Raw genomic sequence first — 20,719 nt, forward strand, 5'->3', positions numbered from 1 at the left:
ATACTGTGATAATTACTCTTGGAAAAAAATGTGCAGACCATATCAACAAGATACAAATTTCCAGTGTTTGGAATGTTAATGTAGCGTTTTAGTAGTAACTCTGTATAGCATATGGTGTTATACGAGTTACACTTTCTCTCCTTCAGGGAATGTAGGTTTCCAATTGCATGAATTGGTGAATAGGGTGGTTCTTAGGAGTTCTGTTGCTAGGGAAGTTATATGGCAATATTACTTGCTGTATCTTCTGCCATGTTTAGTTCATGCCTGTATACTTTGTAAGCATGATTATTCGTACTTATGCTTTGTACTAATATGACTTTCACCAACAGAGGAAGAGAAACTAAATAGGGAATGATCATTTTTGAAACTTTTTGCTAGCCAGAAGAGTATAAGACTAAAGGAGAACATTTAGAGTATATGAAAGTTATAGCTCCATTACAGAGCAAACTAGAAGGATCTTTATGATACGGTCTTGATGCTCCCTTCATGTTTTAGACTGTATTAGGCTACACAACAATCTCTGACTGAATAATATACAGAGTCGGAGAGGAGATCTCTGGAATCTATTAAGGGATTCTTTTTTTTTTTTTTTTTTTTTTTTTTTTAAGGAGCTGTTTACAAAGACGTTTATGAGTCTCTCTTAAAAAACAGCCACCTCTTTTTTGCTAGGGAGGTAGATCATTCAGTTTTTTAAAGAAGGAGCAGGATTGTGAATCAATAGTAATAAAGCAATCAGAATTGTAAAATAGAATGTGAAAGCTATATGTTTTTTTAGAAGGAGAATTATTGAATATAAAGTCTGCCTCATCAGAAATCTGGGCATGCTATTCATAATTTTAACTCTAGCACTATGAGTCAGTCATTGATCAATTTTCAGATTATTCAGTCTGGAGAACACTTCCACAAATAAAACGAGAGAGTGTTCTCTGAGTGCTCTCAAGCCAAGATTGTCTTGAATTTAGCTCATCATTGCTTAAAACTCATAATGGTTTTAAAATAAAATAATAGTTTAAAAGCTATTCTGCACCTCTATTTTACTGTTTTAAGGCAAAATAAAAAAATTCAATGGTTAGCAATATGCAACATTCATTTAATCTTTAAGACATACTTAGCTGTAGATGGTTAAGGGCTTCATCCCAAACCTGTTAGCAATAATTGAATCTTTTTCTTGACCTCAGTGGGCACTGGGTCAAGCACTAGATTAGTGTCTCCTTCCTCTCTCAACAAGCTCGACTTCAGCTCTTCAGAGAGCAATGGAAGATGAAAAATTGAGACATGTATAACTCTATGCTGTTTAGTCAGATTAATTAATACTAATTGGGAGCTCCAGTATGCAATGAGAGGTCCTATCTGCTCATTAACAATAGTCTGCATTATTTCACTGGTCCACAGTATGTGGAATATGAAAAGATCATTTTCCCTGGATATTTTAAAGACATCTTGAAAAATAAGAAAACACTGAATTAAAAAAAAAAATACTTAGAGTGATACTTTGTTGATTCAAAGCAGCAACAAATTAGAATTAAAGAAATATTGTAAAAGTGCAACTGTGCAGTAATTCTTAGAGAAAATTTGCTAAATTGAGGAATTACACAGTTTAGTGATTGTAATTGCCACAGTCAGTATATGCTGAATTTCCGTGATTTTCATTCAAACACAATAGTTTGTACTTGAATGAAAGATACAATCTCTGTCAATCCTGAAATGATGGCATAAACTTTGCATTATGATGACATGCACTTTGCATTATTTTTGAAATACATGTCAATGTTGTTTCAGACTCAACACGCAAAACTATTCTCTTTCCATGAAAAATGAGTAGCAGAACTAAGGGGAAATAATGATGGTCTAATTTTTCAGAGATGCTGACAGAATTCTAACTTCAACTAGCTTATGAATAACTGAAACTTATGAAAACCATTCTCCAATATGGAATCAATATTTCACTCTTTAATTCATTTGTATTGATTTATAGCTAAGCAATACATTTTGAAACGCGCTAGAAGCAATTACAGGACTGGGCTGCACCTCGTTACCATTTGTTTCCATATGTGCACATGAGGCCTAAGAGACCTTAAGCCAGTGGAAATACCTAGCTGTCTGCTTGCTAAAGAATCTAGAGTCTTACCCTGTGTTTGAAATCAAGAACAATTTTTCAAGTTAACAGCTCCTCTATATCACAGAGCACATGGTAGCATAGAAAATGCATGCAGAGATTTATTTTGAGAGGTGATATCTCCATATATAGGAAGCACTCTGAGCGGCATGAAGAAGTTTTTAGGGTTCTGCTAAGGCAGGTGCTTTCAAAGTGACCCGCTTTTGAGTTCTTATCATTATTACTGAAATGTTTTGCTAGAGCTCTGATGATCTGCTGCAGCTGTAAACTCCAGAAAAATAGGGATTTCTACTACAGAGACTAATTGTTTTCTTCTAAAAAGTTCTGATAAACTGTTAGACTACCATACGGTTTCAGCCCCTAAGAACTGAGAGGACAGGGGTGATACCAGGGATTCCTGAGGGTAAGCATTAGCTTTCAGTAGTAAGCAGGGATGTAGAATTAGATCGTTAACTAAGATCCTTAAAAGCACTCTTAATGCCAGTATAACTGCATCTCCTACAAGCTTTTTGTCAGAATACCATAAAAATCACACTTCTAGTCAACCTTATGAGACGTGGGAAAGTTTCCCATCCACCTGATTGTCTCTAATGCTGTGATATGCACTGTTTAGGAATCTGAATAAAACTTGAGTACTTCAATTCCCTGAGTGCTGATTTAAGCATATTTCCCCCTTTTTTAAAGCTTGGTGCTTTCCTAAAATGCAATTTAATAAGGGTGATGCTTTCCTTTTCTTAAAGGACAGTATTAGCAGTGTTACGTACCTCAGCATTTCTAAGCTCCGAAGGGAGGGAGGGCACGTAAAATATATCTAATGAAAGGTGATTAAATTACACCATGCTGATTCTAAACTTTATGCAATGAAAAAAGTCCAGATAACTGTACGTGTGAGAGAGGATCTCTACTTAACAGGCAATTAAGCTGATTAGCTATGCTCTTCTACAGTATAATTAATAACAAAATGTTCTTCACCATAGATATTTTTAGTGTTAGCTTTTTTCATCTAAAATTTACCTTCACTGTAGAGTATCAATTCTCTCTTGTTTAACAATTACCTACTTCAGCGATCTTGAAATAAATCTGTATTTGAACATCAATATGTTACCATTTTAAAGTTTTTATCTTGCGTTTTTATGCATTTTAAATTAAATAGTAAGTTATGACATTGGGATCTTTAGAATATATTTCCTGTAGAAGCGTTTGTCTGTGAAGTATTTTGCTAATCTTAGTTCTGTGGAAATCCCACCTTTGTCATTTTTCAGCTCCTTTTAATGAATACAGAGAGAATATTATCCATGAAACAGAAGAGGTAAGAGAATTATAGATTCTGTCCAACATGGCAACAGTAGGCTGACTTTTAATGGAGCCATAGAACAAGAAAATCAAAAGCAATATCTCTGACTTGAGTTTAATCAGCTGGAGCTGGAGCAGTATGAACGAAAAGCACATTTTACATGAAAAAGGTTTTTAGGTTACAGCTACAAAGAGTTAGCAAAATGAGACTAGGAAGGAGTTTAAGCTAAGACAACCCAAACCAGTGAGAAATTAATAAAGTAACTTGATGGGAAGTATCTCTAGGGAAATGGTGGCACAAAATGAAATACACCTTTGACCAGAGGTGTAATCTATTCATCTCAATAAAAGTAACAATGAGACCAAGGGAAAAAAAAAAAAAAGAGAAAAGCTTCAGTTCAGTTTCAGTTCAGTTTAGTTTTGATTGACAGCAATGGCAATGGAAAGGTAAGATTTTAACATGGTATTCAGATTTAAGCTGTATTTAATTTCATTATATCTTAATCATTTCATGTCAAGTACAGATCTAGAATTGGCTGATTACTTCAGCAAGATTGCTGACTTTTTACCCATTCAGTTGAATTTGCTAATTTGCTACTCTTTTATTTTCTATCTTTTCTTTATTTAGAAGAGGGATTCCCATTTGTGACTTTCCTCCAAGAAAATCTTGGAATGGTTGAGGGAAATGGCATCATAGAAATATTCTCCTCATTTATATTAAATTGATATATTTATGTTCTAGAAAAATAAAAATGCCCTCTTGCATTGTTATAATTGCATAAGCGTTCTGAGAGCACCCCTTGTCGTCCAGTTTAATCAGCACAACAGTGTAGTAAGACATTATTAATCCAGTACCCTGAATTTAATGCACAAGTGAGCATAGGACCTATTTTACAGCAGTATTTGCAGTAGAGAGTAGAAGTATCAAAACCTACAGACCATGAAAAAGTTATTACTGAGTTATTACCATTCTTTTGAAGACCATTACTACTAAGGTGTGAGATCAGTGCTAAGCTCTATACAAATACATTTCAGGCTTTGTCCAGCCTTTGCTGACCTACCTCTTGGGTCTAGGGTGGGTCAGAAAAGTTAACTTTATATAAAGGATGATATCAGTTTCTGTGAGAAATATTATAAGGAGCTGTTCTAGTGACAGTTCAGGAAGAAAAAGGAAATGCTGAAATATAAAGGCAAATATATATTGTTTTATATACTGTATTTAAATTTCAGATGATTGATTCCAAACAGCCAAGTGAGGTATATCCTGAAAGCCTTACAAGGTTCCTAAAGCTGTTGCAGTTAAACGACTGTCATTTAAAGTGGAGAATTTTTTTGGAGGATATTTTGGGGGAAGAGGGAGAGGGAGAAGGAAAACCTAGAGCTTTTCTAAAATAACAGGACTCAGAATTTCAGACTCAGTCTCCAAAAGAAAATCTTTCAAGCGTCTGTAGAAATAGTACATCAGTGTGAAAAGTGCGTATCACTGTTGCAATATTATTCTTTCTTGTGTAAAAGGTATGGATTTAAAAGCTCTGATGCCTAAGTCAGCTACCAGGTTGAAAACAGCATTGCATCCAACAACAACAACAATAATCACAAAATATTGTATTCAGAGGGCATACCGCTATGGTCATCCAAGAATAGGAGCTTAAGAATTCACACAAGTGGTGCTCAGTTTACTTGTTTGTAAAAAATTAGATATTTCGTCTTACAGATCATCTTCTGTTCACTAAAAAACTTTTACATTGCAAAGCATGATGAGTATACTTTTCAGCTCCTTTACAAGGTTCCCGTTGCACATCTGCTCAAGGTCAGCATTCAAGGTTTCTCTCTGTTGGATATTTTCTCTGTTGAATGATCATTGGACATAGAGGTTAAGAAAATAGTACTTAGCAGATATTGTTTTCATATTATGATGGCCTTTGTCTTGCTATGCTGCTGCCTTGTAATAGGAGAGAGTCTCAGCTGGCATGTCCTCCACAGATTTTTACTTGAGCCTTATTATCTGGACACACTGAGTATAAGATTTTTATTTCCTCCTTTTATGGTACTGGTGACAGTTACCACTATTTCAGGTGAGTGATGACTTTAAGATGTAGAGCAATATATAGCAGGAAAAGGGAGTACATAAGAATTTAATTTGCTACTGTGGTGGTATGTCCAAACTGAAGACTTTTAAGACAGAATCTCTGATTGAGTTAATACATTGCATGCATTGATCTTGTTACTGTACTTCCCCTTTGGAGGTTATATGCTTAACACTGTGAAAGAAATGTAAAATTATTTGGGTTTTACATGTCTACATTGGTGAAATATTTTAAGCCAGGTTCTCAGCTGCACAACTTCAAAACTAGTGTTAAAAATAAGATTAGAATTTGTCCTTTTAGAAATGATCATGGCTTGTATTAAAGACGTATTAAAATGGACAGTCATTTACCAGTCTCCCAGGTGACCATAGTTATTAAAAATTCTTTCTAGAAATACTCTTATATTGGAATAGCTAGTGATTTATTTCATTTCTTTTAGAAGCAACATTTTTCAGTATAACTTCAAGTTCTCCAGAAGGCTTCTTTTGGAAGTCAAAAATGTATCTTATTGTAATATAGAGTGTGTGCTTTGAAAAATCCTTTTTCTTTACTTTGAATCTTGGGACTTGGAATGTTATTTCAGCAGTAACTCAATAGCTGAAGCCCCTGGAATGGGTCCCCCAACCTAGGTAATCACCCCTAGTTAACATATGTGAAACTACCACAGTGGCTTAATTTTTCTTTTTTCATCTATCACAGAAACTTAACTCTGAGCACTGAACAAGTGTGAAAATGTAAAGTGATAAAATTAAAAATGTGAGTCAAATCTTCTTAGACCAAGTAATTATTTTCCATCAGATACAAATCTGCGATCTATTTTTATCCCTCTCTTTCCTCTCATCAGGTAGAAGAGCAAGAGAACATTTTTTTATTATGTTTACATAACCCCAAGCAAAGTGTGGTTTTGATCCTTTAGTAAGATTCCTAAATGCAAGACAATAAACACAGTAGTAAATTGTACTTGTCCTCTGGACACAATCCTGGGTAATGTGCTCCAGGTGACTCTGCTTGAGCAGGGAGGTTGGACTAGATGATCTCCAGAGGTCCCTTCCAACCTCAACTATCCTGTGATTCTGTCAGCTGAGCTTTTAACGACTTCAAAAATGAAATCAGTTTTGTTAGACATGTCCTATTTTCCATACAAGCCTATTGATTCACTTGCTATATTCATTTTATGTTGTAGCAACTAAGAGAACTCTGACCCTTTACAGAGCACACTGCAAGATTAGACGAAGCTTGTCAGCGTTCTAAGTGGTGATCTTAGCACAGCAGCAAGTTAAGCACTGTGAAGTGTCTTGTACAGGCAGTGTGTATGTGTTTTTGTGAAGTGTTTTGACTCAGTGCCACATGACATTCTGTTTTTTGAATACTATGCATTCTCAAGAGGCACAGGGTTGGTAGCTTAAGACCTCACTAACTGAGATATCTTTGAAAAGTAATTCACAAAGGAGGGGGTTTTTAGCATGGAGTTCTGCGGAGGTTAATACTTGGCCCAGTGCATCCGATATTTTTTTCAATCACCTGAAAATCAGCACAACATTGATCGTAAGTTTACAGATGAGTACATATTTTTGGGGGAAGGGCATCATACAAAGCAATCTGAATCGCATAATATTTGCATCATGCAGGGGTAAGGACAGGCCTGCAGATCAGAGGACTTTTCTTCTCCGGCAGTGAGATCAATACAGCAATGCTTTGTAATTCTAATACACTCAATTTTAAAAGGACAGTTAAAATTGGAGAGAGTGCAAGAAGAATCACAGAAAATATTGAATGGGCTTGAAAGACTGCCCTATAGTGAGAGATTTAAAGAGTTCAAACTTTTAAACTTCAGGAGAGAACAAAAAATTAACTACTCTGCAGTGCAGATAAATATTTTTGGAGGAGAAAAAATGGAACATTATAAAACCTCCTGAATCTAAAGGAGAAAGACACAACAAGAACCAATGTTACAAGCCAGACAAACTCAAATAAGAAAATAGGCACCAGTATGTAATGATGGGTTAAGTCATCTTTGGAAAAAAAGATCGAGGGAAGTGGTGGATTCTCTACTCTCTTCTAATCTGGCTTGATACCTTCCTGGAGGTGTCCATGCTAGCGAAAAAGAAATTATGCTTTGGTTAGAGCTATGTTATTGGACTCTATACAAGAATAATTAAGTGGATGTCAAAAGAGATAACTTCATGGTTTTCGCATGAGCCTGTGAAGACAATAATATATATGTAAAATCCAATCTATAAAATTTCAATTTACATAAACCCACAGTACCATCTAACCAAACACATTTAATACTCCGAATACATGAATCACTTCAGGTTTATTCATGAAAATATTTTTGTTCTCCATTTACCCATCAGGCTGTGTAAACTTACCTAAATCTTACATAATCTTACATGTATTGTAGGACAATGTTACTTCAGAAACTTGTGCTGGACATTCAGTCAAGCACATATCAAATCAACAAAAGTGCATCCAAATGAAGCAGTTTCAATACCAACCCCCAGAAAAACAATAGAGTCTTGGCTGGCCGTATGAATCAATTTTTTTTTTTTCAATGATTCCACTATAATTTACTAGCAACTGCAACTCTGAACTCAAACAGAATTCTGGCATTTCTCTGCCCTTCTCTTGTATGTGTCATTGAAGAAATAGTGGAGACCGAAGTGTTCTGTCTCAATATGTATTTTTGAATACACATAGTTGTTCTACATCTTCTATCAAATGATATTTCTGATGAATTCTACAGTTTTATGCAAAATTAATAGAAGTAGTCAGATCATAAAAGGACATTTTAGTGTACAAAGAAATAGGAAGGCTTTGTTTCTAATAAGGAATTGTCTTATCTAGTTGCAAATGTAACAAGAACTGGTTTCAAGGCTTTGTAAGTACTGGTCTTGTGGTCACAGTATGGAGCTCTGCTGCTGTTAATGGACTCACTAAGAAGTTAAAATTTCATTTAACTGGAAACATTTTCAGCTTTTGATCAGAAATGACATGCAGTTTTGTTGCTATGGTGGGTTCTAATTGTGGTCGAAGAGGTAAACAGTCAGTGGTTGATTAATCTGGTTTTCCCACTGTGAAGAATTTTTGGTTTTGAAATATTTTTAATGTTATAAAGATTTTTGTACTGCTGAGAATCAGCTAGCTAACCTATAATGAATTCTAGCATAAAAGACTGCAGAGAATAGCACAATAATTTCTCACTTGCTTATTTAGAAATATTTTTCTTTAAGGCTATAATGACTGACAAGCGCTGTTTATTAAAAGCATCGTGCTTTTAATAATGAGGGAAAAATGGATGAGAGCAATGTTATTGACCGCTCTGTCAGTTTTAATCTATTTAATGTTTCTCTGTTTCTTTCAGCATAAAGAACGTCACTCCAAAAGTAGGTGATGCTGAAACTCGTAAAGCCATTCGCCGTGCCTTTGATGTGTGGCAGAATGTAACTCCATTGACGTTTGAAGAAGTTCCTTACATTGAATTAGAAAATGGCAAGAGGGACGTGGATATTACAATCATTTTTGCATCAGGTTTTCATGGAGACAGTTCTCCCTTTGATGGGGAAGGAGGATTTTTAGCCCATGCATATTTTCCTGGGCCGGGAATTGGGGGAGACACTCATTTTGACTCAGATGAGCCATGGACTTTGGGAAACCCTAATCATGATGGTAAGAGAAGATTTCAGTTTAAACAAAATAAATAAAATTAACTAGAATATGTCATGAATTTTCAGCTAACAGAACTCTTTCAGTGCTTCCCTGTCCTGAAAGGCACGTAGTTTTCTCACATCGCTTTAGAAATATTTGTCGTTGATGGATCAATTAGGAGTCTTCTGCAGAAAAGTTTCTGAATGTAAGCTTCAGTGTGAAGAGGTGTTTCTCTTTCGTAAAGCATTGAATTCTATTAGGAACCTTTGTGCTCATTCAACCATTGAACTGTTCATTGTTTACATAAAGTGCTCTCATTCTGAGCTTTGTATGCCGTATAAAATTTATTTAGGTTTGGGGAAAATTGAATGTTTATTAGCAATGATGATATGAGCGAGGTTAAGAACAACTGAGAATACTGACCAGTACAGTGGATACCTATGAACATAAAACCTAGTCTTCTAGGTTTTCCTTTACGGTGATGCCACCATAAGAGTTCAAAATCAAGTCTTAAAATGCCATTCCAAGAACACAGCTAGTGTTTCCTAATAATTACAGGACTTCTTTTGGGATTGTTAATTCATTATTTAAGTTGTACAGTTCCCATAGTCACATTAGTGGCTGCATAGTACAATAGACATACCTAAATTTTACTGAATTTAGAATAAAGATACACTTCTCACACTGACCCTTGCTAAGCTCCAAGTTCATGTGGCTAAGTGCCATTAAACTACCATTTTCTAAGACGCCTAATCCAAAGTTAGCTTTTGTGTCTCTGCAGAATAGTATCCAATAAGAGTTTTTTAATGTAGACATATCCTGCATTCACTGCTCTGGTGTTTTGACAGGTTTTGGTTCCAAGTGGCTCCAGCTGAAGAGAATACATTTTGTTGTGCTAGTGGATCTCCCCAAGTCAGTTATACAGAGTTTGAGAGAGTCTCTTTAGAAAACAAACAAACAAACAAAAATGCGTTTACTAATGCACAAAAGAGGATAAAGATGACAAATAAGAAATGCAAAACTGTTGAATCTGGATGTTGCACCTAACTTGTGAAGAATTAGGGTTTTATTTGTTTTTTTTTTTAATTCCTTTCCTTGCCCTTTCTCACCTGAGATCTTCCAAATGAAGTTCAGAGCTTTTTCTTATAGCGTATTTTTAGGCTGGTGTTTATAACAAAGCTTTGAGTTAATATTTCAGCAGTATAAATAGTGTATTGTAACTCTCCTAATGGTGCAGTTCTTCCACTGTGGTGGGCGCAGTGAAGCAACAGAGCAGTGATCTGGATCGTGAAGGCCTTTACTAGCAGAAGGGGTTCAAGAAGCTTATTTTATGTGGATCGAAACCTATATTCTTGCTGGGGCAAAATCTGTGGTATTGCACTGCTCATATATTTGTGCTCTTCATGAATTATAAATTGGACACAGCTCAGCTCAAAGAAATATCAGTGGGAATCTTCCGTTTGTGCAGTTCAGGTACCTAGACAGTAACAGTGTTGTGAGGCTAAATTAAGGTGTTGTTTATATGGGCCTCAGTGGGAAACGAACACAGCACATACTTAGTGTTCTGGGTTTTGAGCTTTTATTTCAAGCACTCAGAAAAATCTATAGGCGTGTGTACATTCAAGGTAAAGTCTCAGTTTAAGATTTGATAATTCTTTTGGAGCAGTTCAACATACGGATACTTTTAAATCTTTATGAAAACGTGCAACTTTCTGGCTGTCTCCTTCTACTTTAGTTTAAATACTTTTCAGAGTGCACCAAGGCACTCATTTCTTTATGTGACTTTTTATGATTGAGTTTTGTAGAGCAGCTGCCAAAAGCTATTTCTCCTATAAATGAATTTTAAGATCTTTTGAAAGAAAAATTCAAGTGAGGGTAAAATGATACTATCACTAAAAACATGCTTTTATAAATATTAGAGTGCTGACCTACAAGAAAATGTTTTGCAATCTATATCATGAAGGGTCAAGAGGTATTAGTGGAAATTTGTTTCGCAAATTTAATAAGCTATGTACTTTGGTGTGCTCATATCTACTTTTCTGAAGGAGATATATTCCTCTTAGAATGGAATACAGTCAAGACAGAAAACCAAGGAGAGTTTATGACTGCAAAATTCGTGCAACATAAATTAAAATTACAATAAATATCTTACCAACAAAAGTTTCTGTTGAATTTTGGTGACTCCTAGTCACCTCCTGGAGGTGATATGTAGCGTGGGTCATGAGGTGATATGCAGCATTATGTTATAGCCATTATCTAAACATAAGGCTTGTGTTATAACTCTAGAAAGTAATGTATGTGCAGTTGATCCGTATATGCAGAGTTCCTATTTGTCTATGACTTCCAGATACCAGGCAGGCCAAATTCTGCTGATGATCTTACTGCATTAGCTTGCATCTAGGAATCCTGAAGAAATGTCCACATTTTTTTTTTTCTTGTGACTGGACAAAATTTCCAGGTGGATAAAGAAGACAAGCATACCCTTTGGGATTGACAGGAAGAAAAGTTACAGCTCTCTTAGGCTCCCTATCATCCTGAGCTCAGTCTCAGAGCACTGAAAGGCAGAAGGTTGAAAAATGTATTTATGATCTTAGCCATGAGTCATTTTTCCCAGGTGAGTGTCATTTTTTTAAGGTTCATTGCTGCAGTAGTCCTTCGATAGTCATCTTCGTGTAGTGTAGTTAGATATCCAACAGAAGAGCAAAGAGCTTTAGTGATAGATTTTTATCTTTATTTTTAAATTAAGTCTAGCCCCAGAGGGCTGATTATCTCTGATTCCTGTTCTGTTATTCCAGAGTGATTTGAAAAAACAGATCAGCTTGGTTATTTAGCAGAAAAAATGCCAATCTCAGATCCTCTTGAAAAGAACTAGCCTCATTTTCCACTGTGTACTGTTCTGCTAATGAAAACAATTTGCATACCATCTACTTCAGAGAAGACAACCAACTTCTTGAAATGCTTTGATAAACTGTTATCCTTTTTTTTAATAATTTTCATTGCTAATTTGTTCTGTTGAATGAACACAAAACAAAGAAAAATATAAGGAAACGTATATAGATTCGGTATTCTGAGTGTGGTTATTCCAAAGTTACTTTGTATTGACTAGTTAACTGCAGCTACACTGTGGATGGTGGGGTTTTTTTTATTTCCTCATCATGCTTGCTTGATTTTGTTATGTTTTTTTCTGGTTTTAATAATGTCCTAGCCTGAGAGGATAGTTCCAGTAGAAATGCATCAACGCTGCAGTTCAGTGCTGCTTTCCTTTGTTCCTGCTCCAGGGGTGTGTTTTCACGGATCGCAGACCGCTCCGCTCCTATCGGTCATGTTCTGGGGAAGAGGTCTATACTTTGGCTCCTCCCTTGTTCTGAAGGATGAATCGGACTCTTGTAGGAGTAAAGACTAATGGGCCTGTCACTCAGAAAAAAACCTTCTGTCCCACGATTAACACTAGCAGGCTCTCTGAAACTAGGTGTCCCTTTATTTCAAGAGTGCCTTGTGAGCAGAGTAGAGCTGGTATTTTAACTCTAGTCGAGCTATATCGGAGAGGGTTATGCTGGAGGAGAAAAGGGGCGTTTTTGCAAAGTAGGGAGATCTCAGTGTTCAAATACTTCGGGCAAAAGTGTTTGTATACGTCGACCTGTAGTCTTCTTCCACTTACCCTCCTGTGTGGCTTGTTATTGTATTGTTATTGTATTATTATTGTATTGTTCTGTGTTGCTTGTTATTGTATGACACCCACTTTTCAAGGCGTTCTATGAGAGCAGGCCGTTTCCCTTATTCCTCAGGCTTCATTGTGAGATTAGTGCCTCGCGCTTGTAATTTTGTTTGCTTCATGCAGCTTCTGAAGTACCTTGCTGTGCTAGGCACCCTCAGTTACAGCTCAGTTACGGGAGCCCTTGAGAACTGTGGTAGATGAGGAGGGAGTGAGGAGATAGGGACAGAGGAAAGAACCGCTAGGAGTCAGACACTGGAGGAACAGCAAATTAGAAAGGGCAGGAAAATCATAGGAAAATATTTCACAGGGAACAGAGTTTAGTCTAATGACAAGACAAACGTACAAAACAATGTGTACAATATGTGTATTTAAAGATATAAAAAGGGAAAAGAGTATACACAGGAGATGAGAATGAGCAACCTCAAGTGACTTAAGTTGCTATTTGAAAAATACAGCATTTATTAGGAAAAACTTTAAATATTTATTTTCTTCCGGATTTAAGTGCTGGAAGGAAAAAAAAAAAAAAAGGAAAAAAGGAAAGAAAGAAATTTAATTCTCTCGGGCTTGAGGCTAGGGAGAGATTTCATCATTCTCATGACTCCACTCCATTTAGGTGATATAAATCACCTCATTTTTGTCATGAAAAATTTATAGACACTCAGTGATGGATCTAAACCCAGAAAAAGACATTGACCTTTTGCTGAGAGTGCCAATGCTTTGGAGATATGGTTTTGTCAAAATCCACAACAAGACTCTATTTCAAAGCATCTTTTCAATTGCAAATGTTTCAAATCACAGTGACAAAATTCAAAGTCATAGCCAAATTCATAGTCACACCCCATCGGGGTGTGGAGAGCTGCCTCTATTGTAGATTTTCAGGCTGCTAGCAGAAAAAAATCCTCTACTATGCCCTGTCTTCCTGCACTGAAACTGAAGATAGTGTTCTTATTTGCTTTCCCACAAGGCTTTCCCGCATATTGTCTTCCTCTAGCCATTATTAAATCTTTAGCTTGGAAAATTTTTGACGCATTCTGAGCTGCAATTGAGTAACAGGTCGAAGTATTGAATTGTGGTCGAATGTGCTAGGTAGAATGTGTGCTAGGTTTCTGGCAAACCTGCTTCGTTATGGAGCCACTAAGCCTTAGAGCCTGTAGCCTCCCTCACTCCCCACGACTGCCCAGGTTGCTGCAGCACAGTTTACCATATACATTCACAAAGTCATATATAGACATCTGCTTTCTCTGTCATGAGGCACAGGTGATATCTATTTCTACTTATATTCTCCCTATTTTCTTCTATTTTTGAGCAACAGGCAGCCAATGTTAATAAGTCTGTGTAAATTGTAAATAACATCTGCTGAACATGGAAGTTTGCTACTGAAAAAAAATTGAGGGTATATTCATACAGGAGCACAATTAGGAGTAGGACTTGTCCTGCAACTCTCTGCCTTGTTGCTGGTATATGGTAATAAAAATGATAAAAGATTTTGGTAGGCTAGTTTTTTTATGTGTACTTCAAAAAAGCAGAGGAGGCAATATTTGATCTGAGAGCTGCTTAATGTAGTCTACGTAGTGGGGACTGCTTATGAAGTGGTGGAGCAGAAATATAGCCTCTCTTATAGAAAAACTAGCTGATGGATTCGGGCCTGGGGAGAGGGAGGTTGTCTGAGGCTTTTGAGGATATGTGGTGAATCCCTTGCAAAGCCTTGGAGAGGGTGAGAGTTAATCTCAATTTAGTCTGTAGTCTTCTCAGGAAATTTAAAAGTGGACAAAGTCAAGTAAGTGCTAAATGAATCTCAGACCTTTCCCCTTATGAAATAAAACCTAAGAGAGGGGCAGATGAGGAGCCTGTATTCACTCTTCTGAACATTGAATTCAGAGAAAGCTGACCCTGTCTTTAGAAATGTGTGAAGCTGATTGTCCTGACTAGTTCTGTTGGTAGCCCCCACGGGCCACATAATGGGATTGAGTTTCTGTAACGCCCTGATATTCCTTGGCAGTCCCAAGGCATCGAAGCCAGGTTCCTAACTAGTAACCGTGCTCGGGAGTTTCATCTTGGCAGATGGTGGCTGGGAAAGAGAGAAGGGGTTGTGAGAGTCTTTGCAGGTTGTAGTTACTGCTACTTGCCTGTGGAATGAGACATAGACTGTTCCTATCGCTTGGGATTGATGACTGAGATGTATCTATTCTTCCTCCTCACTATTGCCTTACATATTTCTCATCAGTCTCTTTTCCCTGGATTTACTGTATGTTTTATTATAAACATAATTCCCATTAAATATAGAAAAGCTTTCAGATGGAATCCAAAAAATTATAGCAGAGTAAATAGAGCAGAAAGGAAGACTTTCAGAGAGCAGGCCATCATGGATGAAGATATATACACTAAATTTTAATAGAGAGTAAAATCTATCACTAGTGTACGTCATCTTATATTTTCTGGCTTCTTAATTTACATATTTCCTTTCTTCTCCTGAGAGTATATGAACAACATTTTTGCTATCTGTCACAAGTAAAACTCTCTAACTTTTACTCTTGCCTCTATTTCAAAAATTATGCTAGCTTATCAAAACTGATTTCGAATTGTTCTGGTTAAATGCATTTAAGTCAGTTTAAACCTGGTTTAAAGCCGTTTATTTTTTCTGGTAAATTACTGAAAGCATCTAAACCTATTTATGTGAATGTTAAACCAGTTTAAATGGAGAATGCACTACTTTAAATAGATAAATTTAAGATTGACCTAGTTCCACAAGTGCAGCTTTTTAAAACAGAGCAAAATGTAGAAATAGCTCCTGGGGGGAAAAAAAAAAAAAAAAAAGATGTCCTGAGAGCTTAGACTTTGAGCAGATTAGACATGATGCTTAACATACCAATTGCTGACTGAAGGTCTGACTATAGAGCTATTCCCACTGTGTCTCCCAGTGGCAGAAAATATTAGGCAAAAGGTAAATATAAGCTTTCCTTATATATAAACGCAGTAGATCAGTAGTATTAGCCTGATATTCTTGTATTTGTATCCATCTCTGCAATAAAAATAGGAATTGAAGTCAAACGCATGAGTAAAAATTTGTAGCAAATTTATCGTGGCAGATGCTGCACCATACTAAAATTCTGCAGAAATGTATTCATCTATCCAAAAAATATATAAATGTATGTAAGAAGTAGTAGCAAGGGAAACTTTTGCATTAGATAGGTACCACAGAAGTAATAGATATTTTGGTGTACATTTACCTTTAAATGCAATAAGAATATGTTTACAGAGTGCTTACATTCATGTAGAATGTTTGCAACTTGTGTATACTTAAAGCTGTGCTTTGGGATAACAAAAGCAAAGCTCTTTTCAAGGCTTTGGTAAATTTTTGTTAACACTCCAGCATTTTAAAACCTATTCAAGTTTTGCAGACCAAAAAAAAAAAAAAACCAAAAGCCTATCACTTTGTACCATGCAGATTGTAGATCGCCAAGCAAAAGCGTTTTGGACTTCATGCAAATACAGCATCTAGTGAAACTCTAGTTAGTGCATAGATTCTGCTGCGCAAACTGTGCTAGCAGCCCACGAAAATTTATGAAAATCCTGATCTTTGAACTGCATAGATCAACTTGTAGTAAATTTCCTTTGGCTGCCAGTGTGGTTGACACAGTACAGCAGATATATGCTGCTGGAAAGACAAACCAGAGGAGTTCTGAAAACAGAGTCTCTTAAGGGAACTCTGTATCTGAAACAGTGCTCATGTCATGCCATGGTTAAGCATGAAGAAAGCTGAGTGTTTCAAACTAAAGGAACTTTGTATTACAGTATTAGCATTCCTTTCATTTCATAAAGCATAGTGCTCTTATTTAATTGATTGTATATTTTTAATCAGCTCTTACCAGGCATTTATCCGTGTTGAGTTTGAGCTGTAATTAGGCTGTGTAAGCTAGCACTTGTCAGGTGCTTGTTTTCTAGTGCTGTACTCCTGGGGTAAATATGTAAAAGCTGAATGTCTTATCTCAATTTGTATTATATTGCGTATATATTTTAAAACACAGGATTGCCAATGTCAAGTCAGACCAAAGGTTCTCCTAGACTATATCCTGTCTCCAGTTAGGGCCATTAGCAGATACCTAGGGAAGAGGATAAGAGCAGGGCAAGCATATGGCAATAAAACCCTAGCACACTCCCTCCTAGCTTCCAGCAATCTGTGGCTCGTTGAATTTCTGAGCCAGAGGCCATATTTTTTGCGTTTAACAGCCTTTCAGGGACTTTCTTTCATGAATTGGTGTAATCTTTTTTTGAACCCATGTAGGCATTTAGTATCCACAGCTTCCAGTGGCCGTGTGTTCTATAGTTTAAGCAGATTGGTGAAAAACTACCTCTTTGTGACTTTTGAACCTGCCATTTTTGAACTCACTTTATGTACACTACTCATATTGTGAGGCAGTGATTCCTTAATCACTTCCTCTATGCCATTCATATCTACGCCATTCATATCTCTGTCCTATCTTGTTTCCAGGCTAAAGAGTCCTAGCCTGCTGAGTCACAGCTTTGTTTACATGTAGTTATATGGTGTCAGCACAGCTCATAGTGTTGTAAGCACAACCTATATTATAAAGTGAATCTATCTGAGTGCAGAATGAGACAATTTGCAGTATTATAAAATTTGACCAAAAAAACTGTTACATTATAGCATTTCAAAATGATAAAGATGACAGGATAATATTTAAAAGTGCCTCACGGGTACCAAATGCATGGAGTAACTATTAATTCTTTTTGTTTCACAGTTCTCCCTCAAATCCAGGTTAATTCTATAGTCAGCTCATACAGAGTTTAAACTTGGGCGTGCCATGAGATAATACTTTCTATTGCTAAATCTCAAGGCTTCCAGGATTCAAAAGTAAACCAGGCTTTGCCCGACTGTAACTGCATGTTGTGTTGATAGACCTATGTGGAGGAATCTGTCCTCCAGCTTCCCAAACTCTCCAGGGATGGTAGTTGCTTGGTGTGTGCCTGTTGTCCCATGTCCTGTCACACCAGGGCCTTGCATAAAATGATAACTCTGAAACATTCAGTGTCTGCGGTATAAAATGTGTCCTTGAAGGTATTAAGATGGGATGTAAAGCTACACTTGAGAGCAAAAAGACCCCTTCAGTTACTGAAGAGATGGAAAATGTTTTAAAAACAACCATAAATGGCCCTGACTTGTTTGTGGGGACTCAGTAATTAGGCATAGGACTGTGCAGGCACGAGACGAGGAGCTGTCTGCTAGACCCCATTTACTGGCTAGAAGCCAGACGATGGAAAATATTAGCAGTTGGCAAAGTAATGAGCTCATTTTTTATGGCTTTTTTTTTTTTTTTGGCTTCCATGGAACACCCTTTTAGCTTTGAGAAAAGCGCTTCATTTACATCTCGTTAAAAGGGAAACCTGTTAAACACTGGCAGTCAGTGAAGGCAGAGTCCTGGGGATGAATCCAGCCCAGTGTTCTAGATGTGTGTTTAGCTGGCTGCTTTTAATATATCCCAGGGGCTATCAATGTGCAATATCATACTTTCTGCTCCCTTTTTGCTCTAAAATTGCCAATTGCACCATTATGCAAACTCCAAGAGAGACTGTGGAATATGTCAAGAAGGAGAGGGACTTTGCAATATTCCTAATTAAAGCAATGGAAATATAGGTTGCTAAGCACCTCTTACACTGTGCTTTTAGTGTCCGTAGAGGTGAGGTGGGGTTTACACTGCAGCTTAATTGCCAAGCAGAGACAGTCATGATGCAGGCCACAGACCAAAACGGCAGTGTAACCTAACCCACCAAATTGCATATTGCTTCTGTCATAGTGTAGGCAGACAACAGAGACCGCTGCAAACCTATCTGGAGTGGTTTGGGAAGTTACAAACTCAGTTACCCATTCAAACTGCTGTTGCAGGTTTTTTCCCACATATCAGAGCCAGTAGAATAAACTGCATGCGTTTGCCATCTGCCTCACTATCAGCGAGTCTATCTTAAACTGCTGATGAAAAATGTTAAAACTAAACTGGCTGACTTTGTGCAGTAGCAAATGAGGAAAGTTCACACTGTCATTTCATCAGCGTTACCGCTGAGGAAACATCTTGCTGAAAGGCAGAATGGACCTCTGCAGATGATTTGTGCAACCGCTGCAGCTAGATTCACAGAAAAATAACTGACCATGACGGGTTTTTTTTTTTGGTCCAAAGGTGTCTGTCTCACATATCTGTTTATACAGCAAAGGAGATAAGACTTTATTAATATCTTCCCAGATTTGATTCATTTAATCAGATGCTCATGTTAGTATATGAAGAGCACTGAGCTAACATGGGGAAATTTGTTTGAAACATACTTGTTAAATTTATTAGGAAGTTGAAGCTAACCATATTTCCTTTTTTTTTTTTTTTTTTTTTTTTTCCTGCAGTATGCTAGGAAAGAGCATTGGGAAGGGTTCTGCATTCAGGCAAACAGATATATACATAATGTGGGCCAGCCTCTTCATGATTATTTACATGAGCACCCAAGCTTTATATGTACACGATTACTCTTTGGAAATGACAAGAAACAAAAAAGGAACACCTCACACACAACAAATAAATAAATCTAGCTCTTTACGTTACCTTTCCTGCTCTTAGGAAGGAATTTAGCAGTTTTTAAGTCCGAGTCCAGGATGTGAGACACCTTCACGTATTCTCCTACATGGCAGAAAGTTACAGGGGGAAAAAAAGGACTTAACATAGTCCTTTTTTTTCTTATCTCCTGTGCATCTTTTTATAAACGTTCTCCCTCTTCTGACAAAAAGGCAATATTTCAACTTTTAAAAATGTGCGCTATGTAAATAATACTGTTAACACTAACGTTAATAACAAACAAATTAGTTCAGAACTGATGAGATTTGACATCAGAGACAGTTTTAGGTTCTTGAAGGATTACTTGCCATGGAGAGCACATGAAAATCTGTACTCTCAAATATGCCAAGTTAAAAAAAGAAAAAATTACCTTATAACCACAAAGAAGTTCTCATAAAAATCAAAACCCATTCACAAGTGAACAAAAACCGGACAAATTAATAGTTTGAAGTTATCATTTTCAGTCTGATCTGCTAGTAGGAATAATTTGGAATGGAAACTAAGAAGGAAAACTGTCTGTGAGTCCTCTCATTGTAGCATTGCATGGAAAGTGGCATTTCTCTTACCTGTAACATGCACAGGGCTTGGCACTTCAAACTCTCATGTGATCCACAGAGATCTTAGAATCTGCTAGAGCCATTTTTTGGAAGCTTTTTCCCAAGGAAGCAGCCCTAAGGAATCTGATTTTCAGCTTTTCCCCATAGACATTCTATAGAATATTGTTTCTTCCTTTCTCTAGCTTTCCAGATGCCAATAGAATCTGAAAAATCGCATTCCCATTTACTGTAGATATTCTCATGATTTCCTGTAAATGAGACAAGACTTTTGCAGTAGTTGCATGCTTCTTTACCTATTAGGCAGAACCTGAGTGGATTGTTGTTGCAAAAGTAGAATGTGCTACACTCAGTTGTAAGCTAATCCTAAAATATAATCAGAAGGAAATATTGTATTTGACTGTGTTAATATGACTTCCTATTATGAAATCCCGAAAGATTTTCTGGCAATGTCTGTGTTATCAAGGCTAGATAATAATTTGTGCATGAAAACTTTACCTTGGCAATTCCTTCACTTCAAAATGCTCAAACCATAGGTTCTTGAGGCCAGCATCTTGTAATCTATTTTTAGGCTACTTCCTAAGTGGCTTGGGTTTCAAAAAATGCTGAGCAGCTAACACCACTGCCTGGCAACACTTACAGCTAAAACATCAGGTTGGGGAAAAGATGAAAACAGATCAAAAAGGAACAATCTAAAT

The 20,719-nt window shown here is 36.8% G+C and overlaps 1 protein-coding gene across 1 annotated transcript in view; it reads left to right on the forward strand.

Moving 5' to 3' along the window:
- The window catches only part of MMP16 (matrix metallopeptidase 16), a 186,991-nt gene that overhangs the window by 100,925 nt on the left and 65,347 nt on the right, over positions 1–20,719 (forward strand). Inside the window, exon 5 of the mRNA XM_009674683.2 lies at positions 8,861–9,165. Coding sequence (XP_009672978.2) covers positions 8,861–9,165 — 305 coding nt within the window. The remainder of the gene's footprint in view (positions 1–8,860; positions 9,166–20,719) is intronic.

The sequence above is a fragment of the Struthio camelus genome, chromosome 2 (genome assembly GCF_040807025.1).
Source record: "Struthio camelus isolate bStrCam1 chromosome 2, bStrCam1.hap1, whole genome shotgun sequence".
Classification (NCBI taxonomy): Eukaryota; Metazoa; Chordata; class Aves; order Struthioniformes; family Struthionidae; genus Struthio; species Struthio camelus.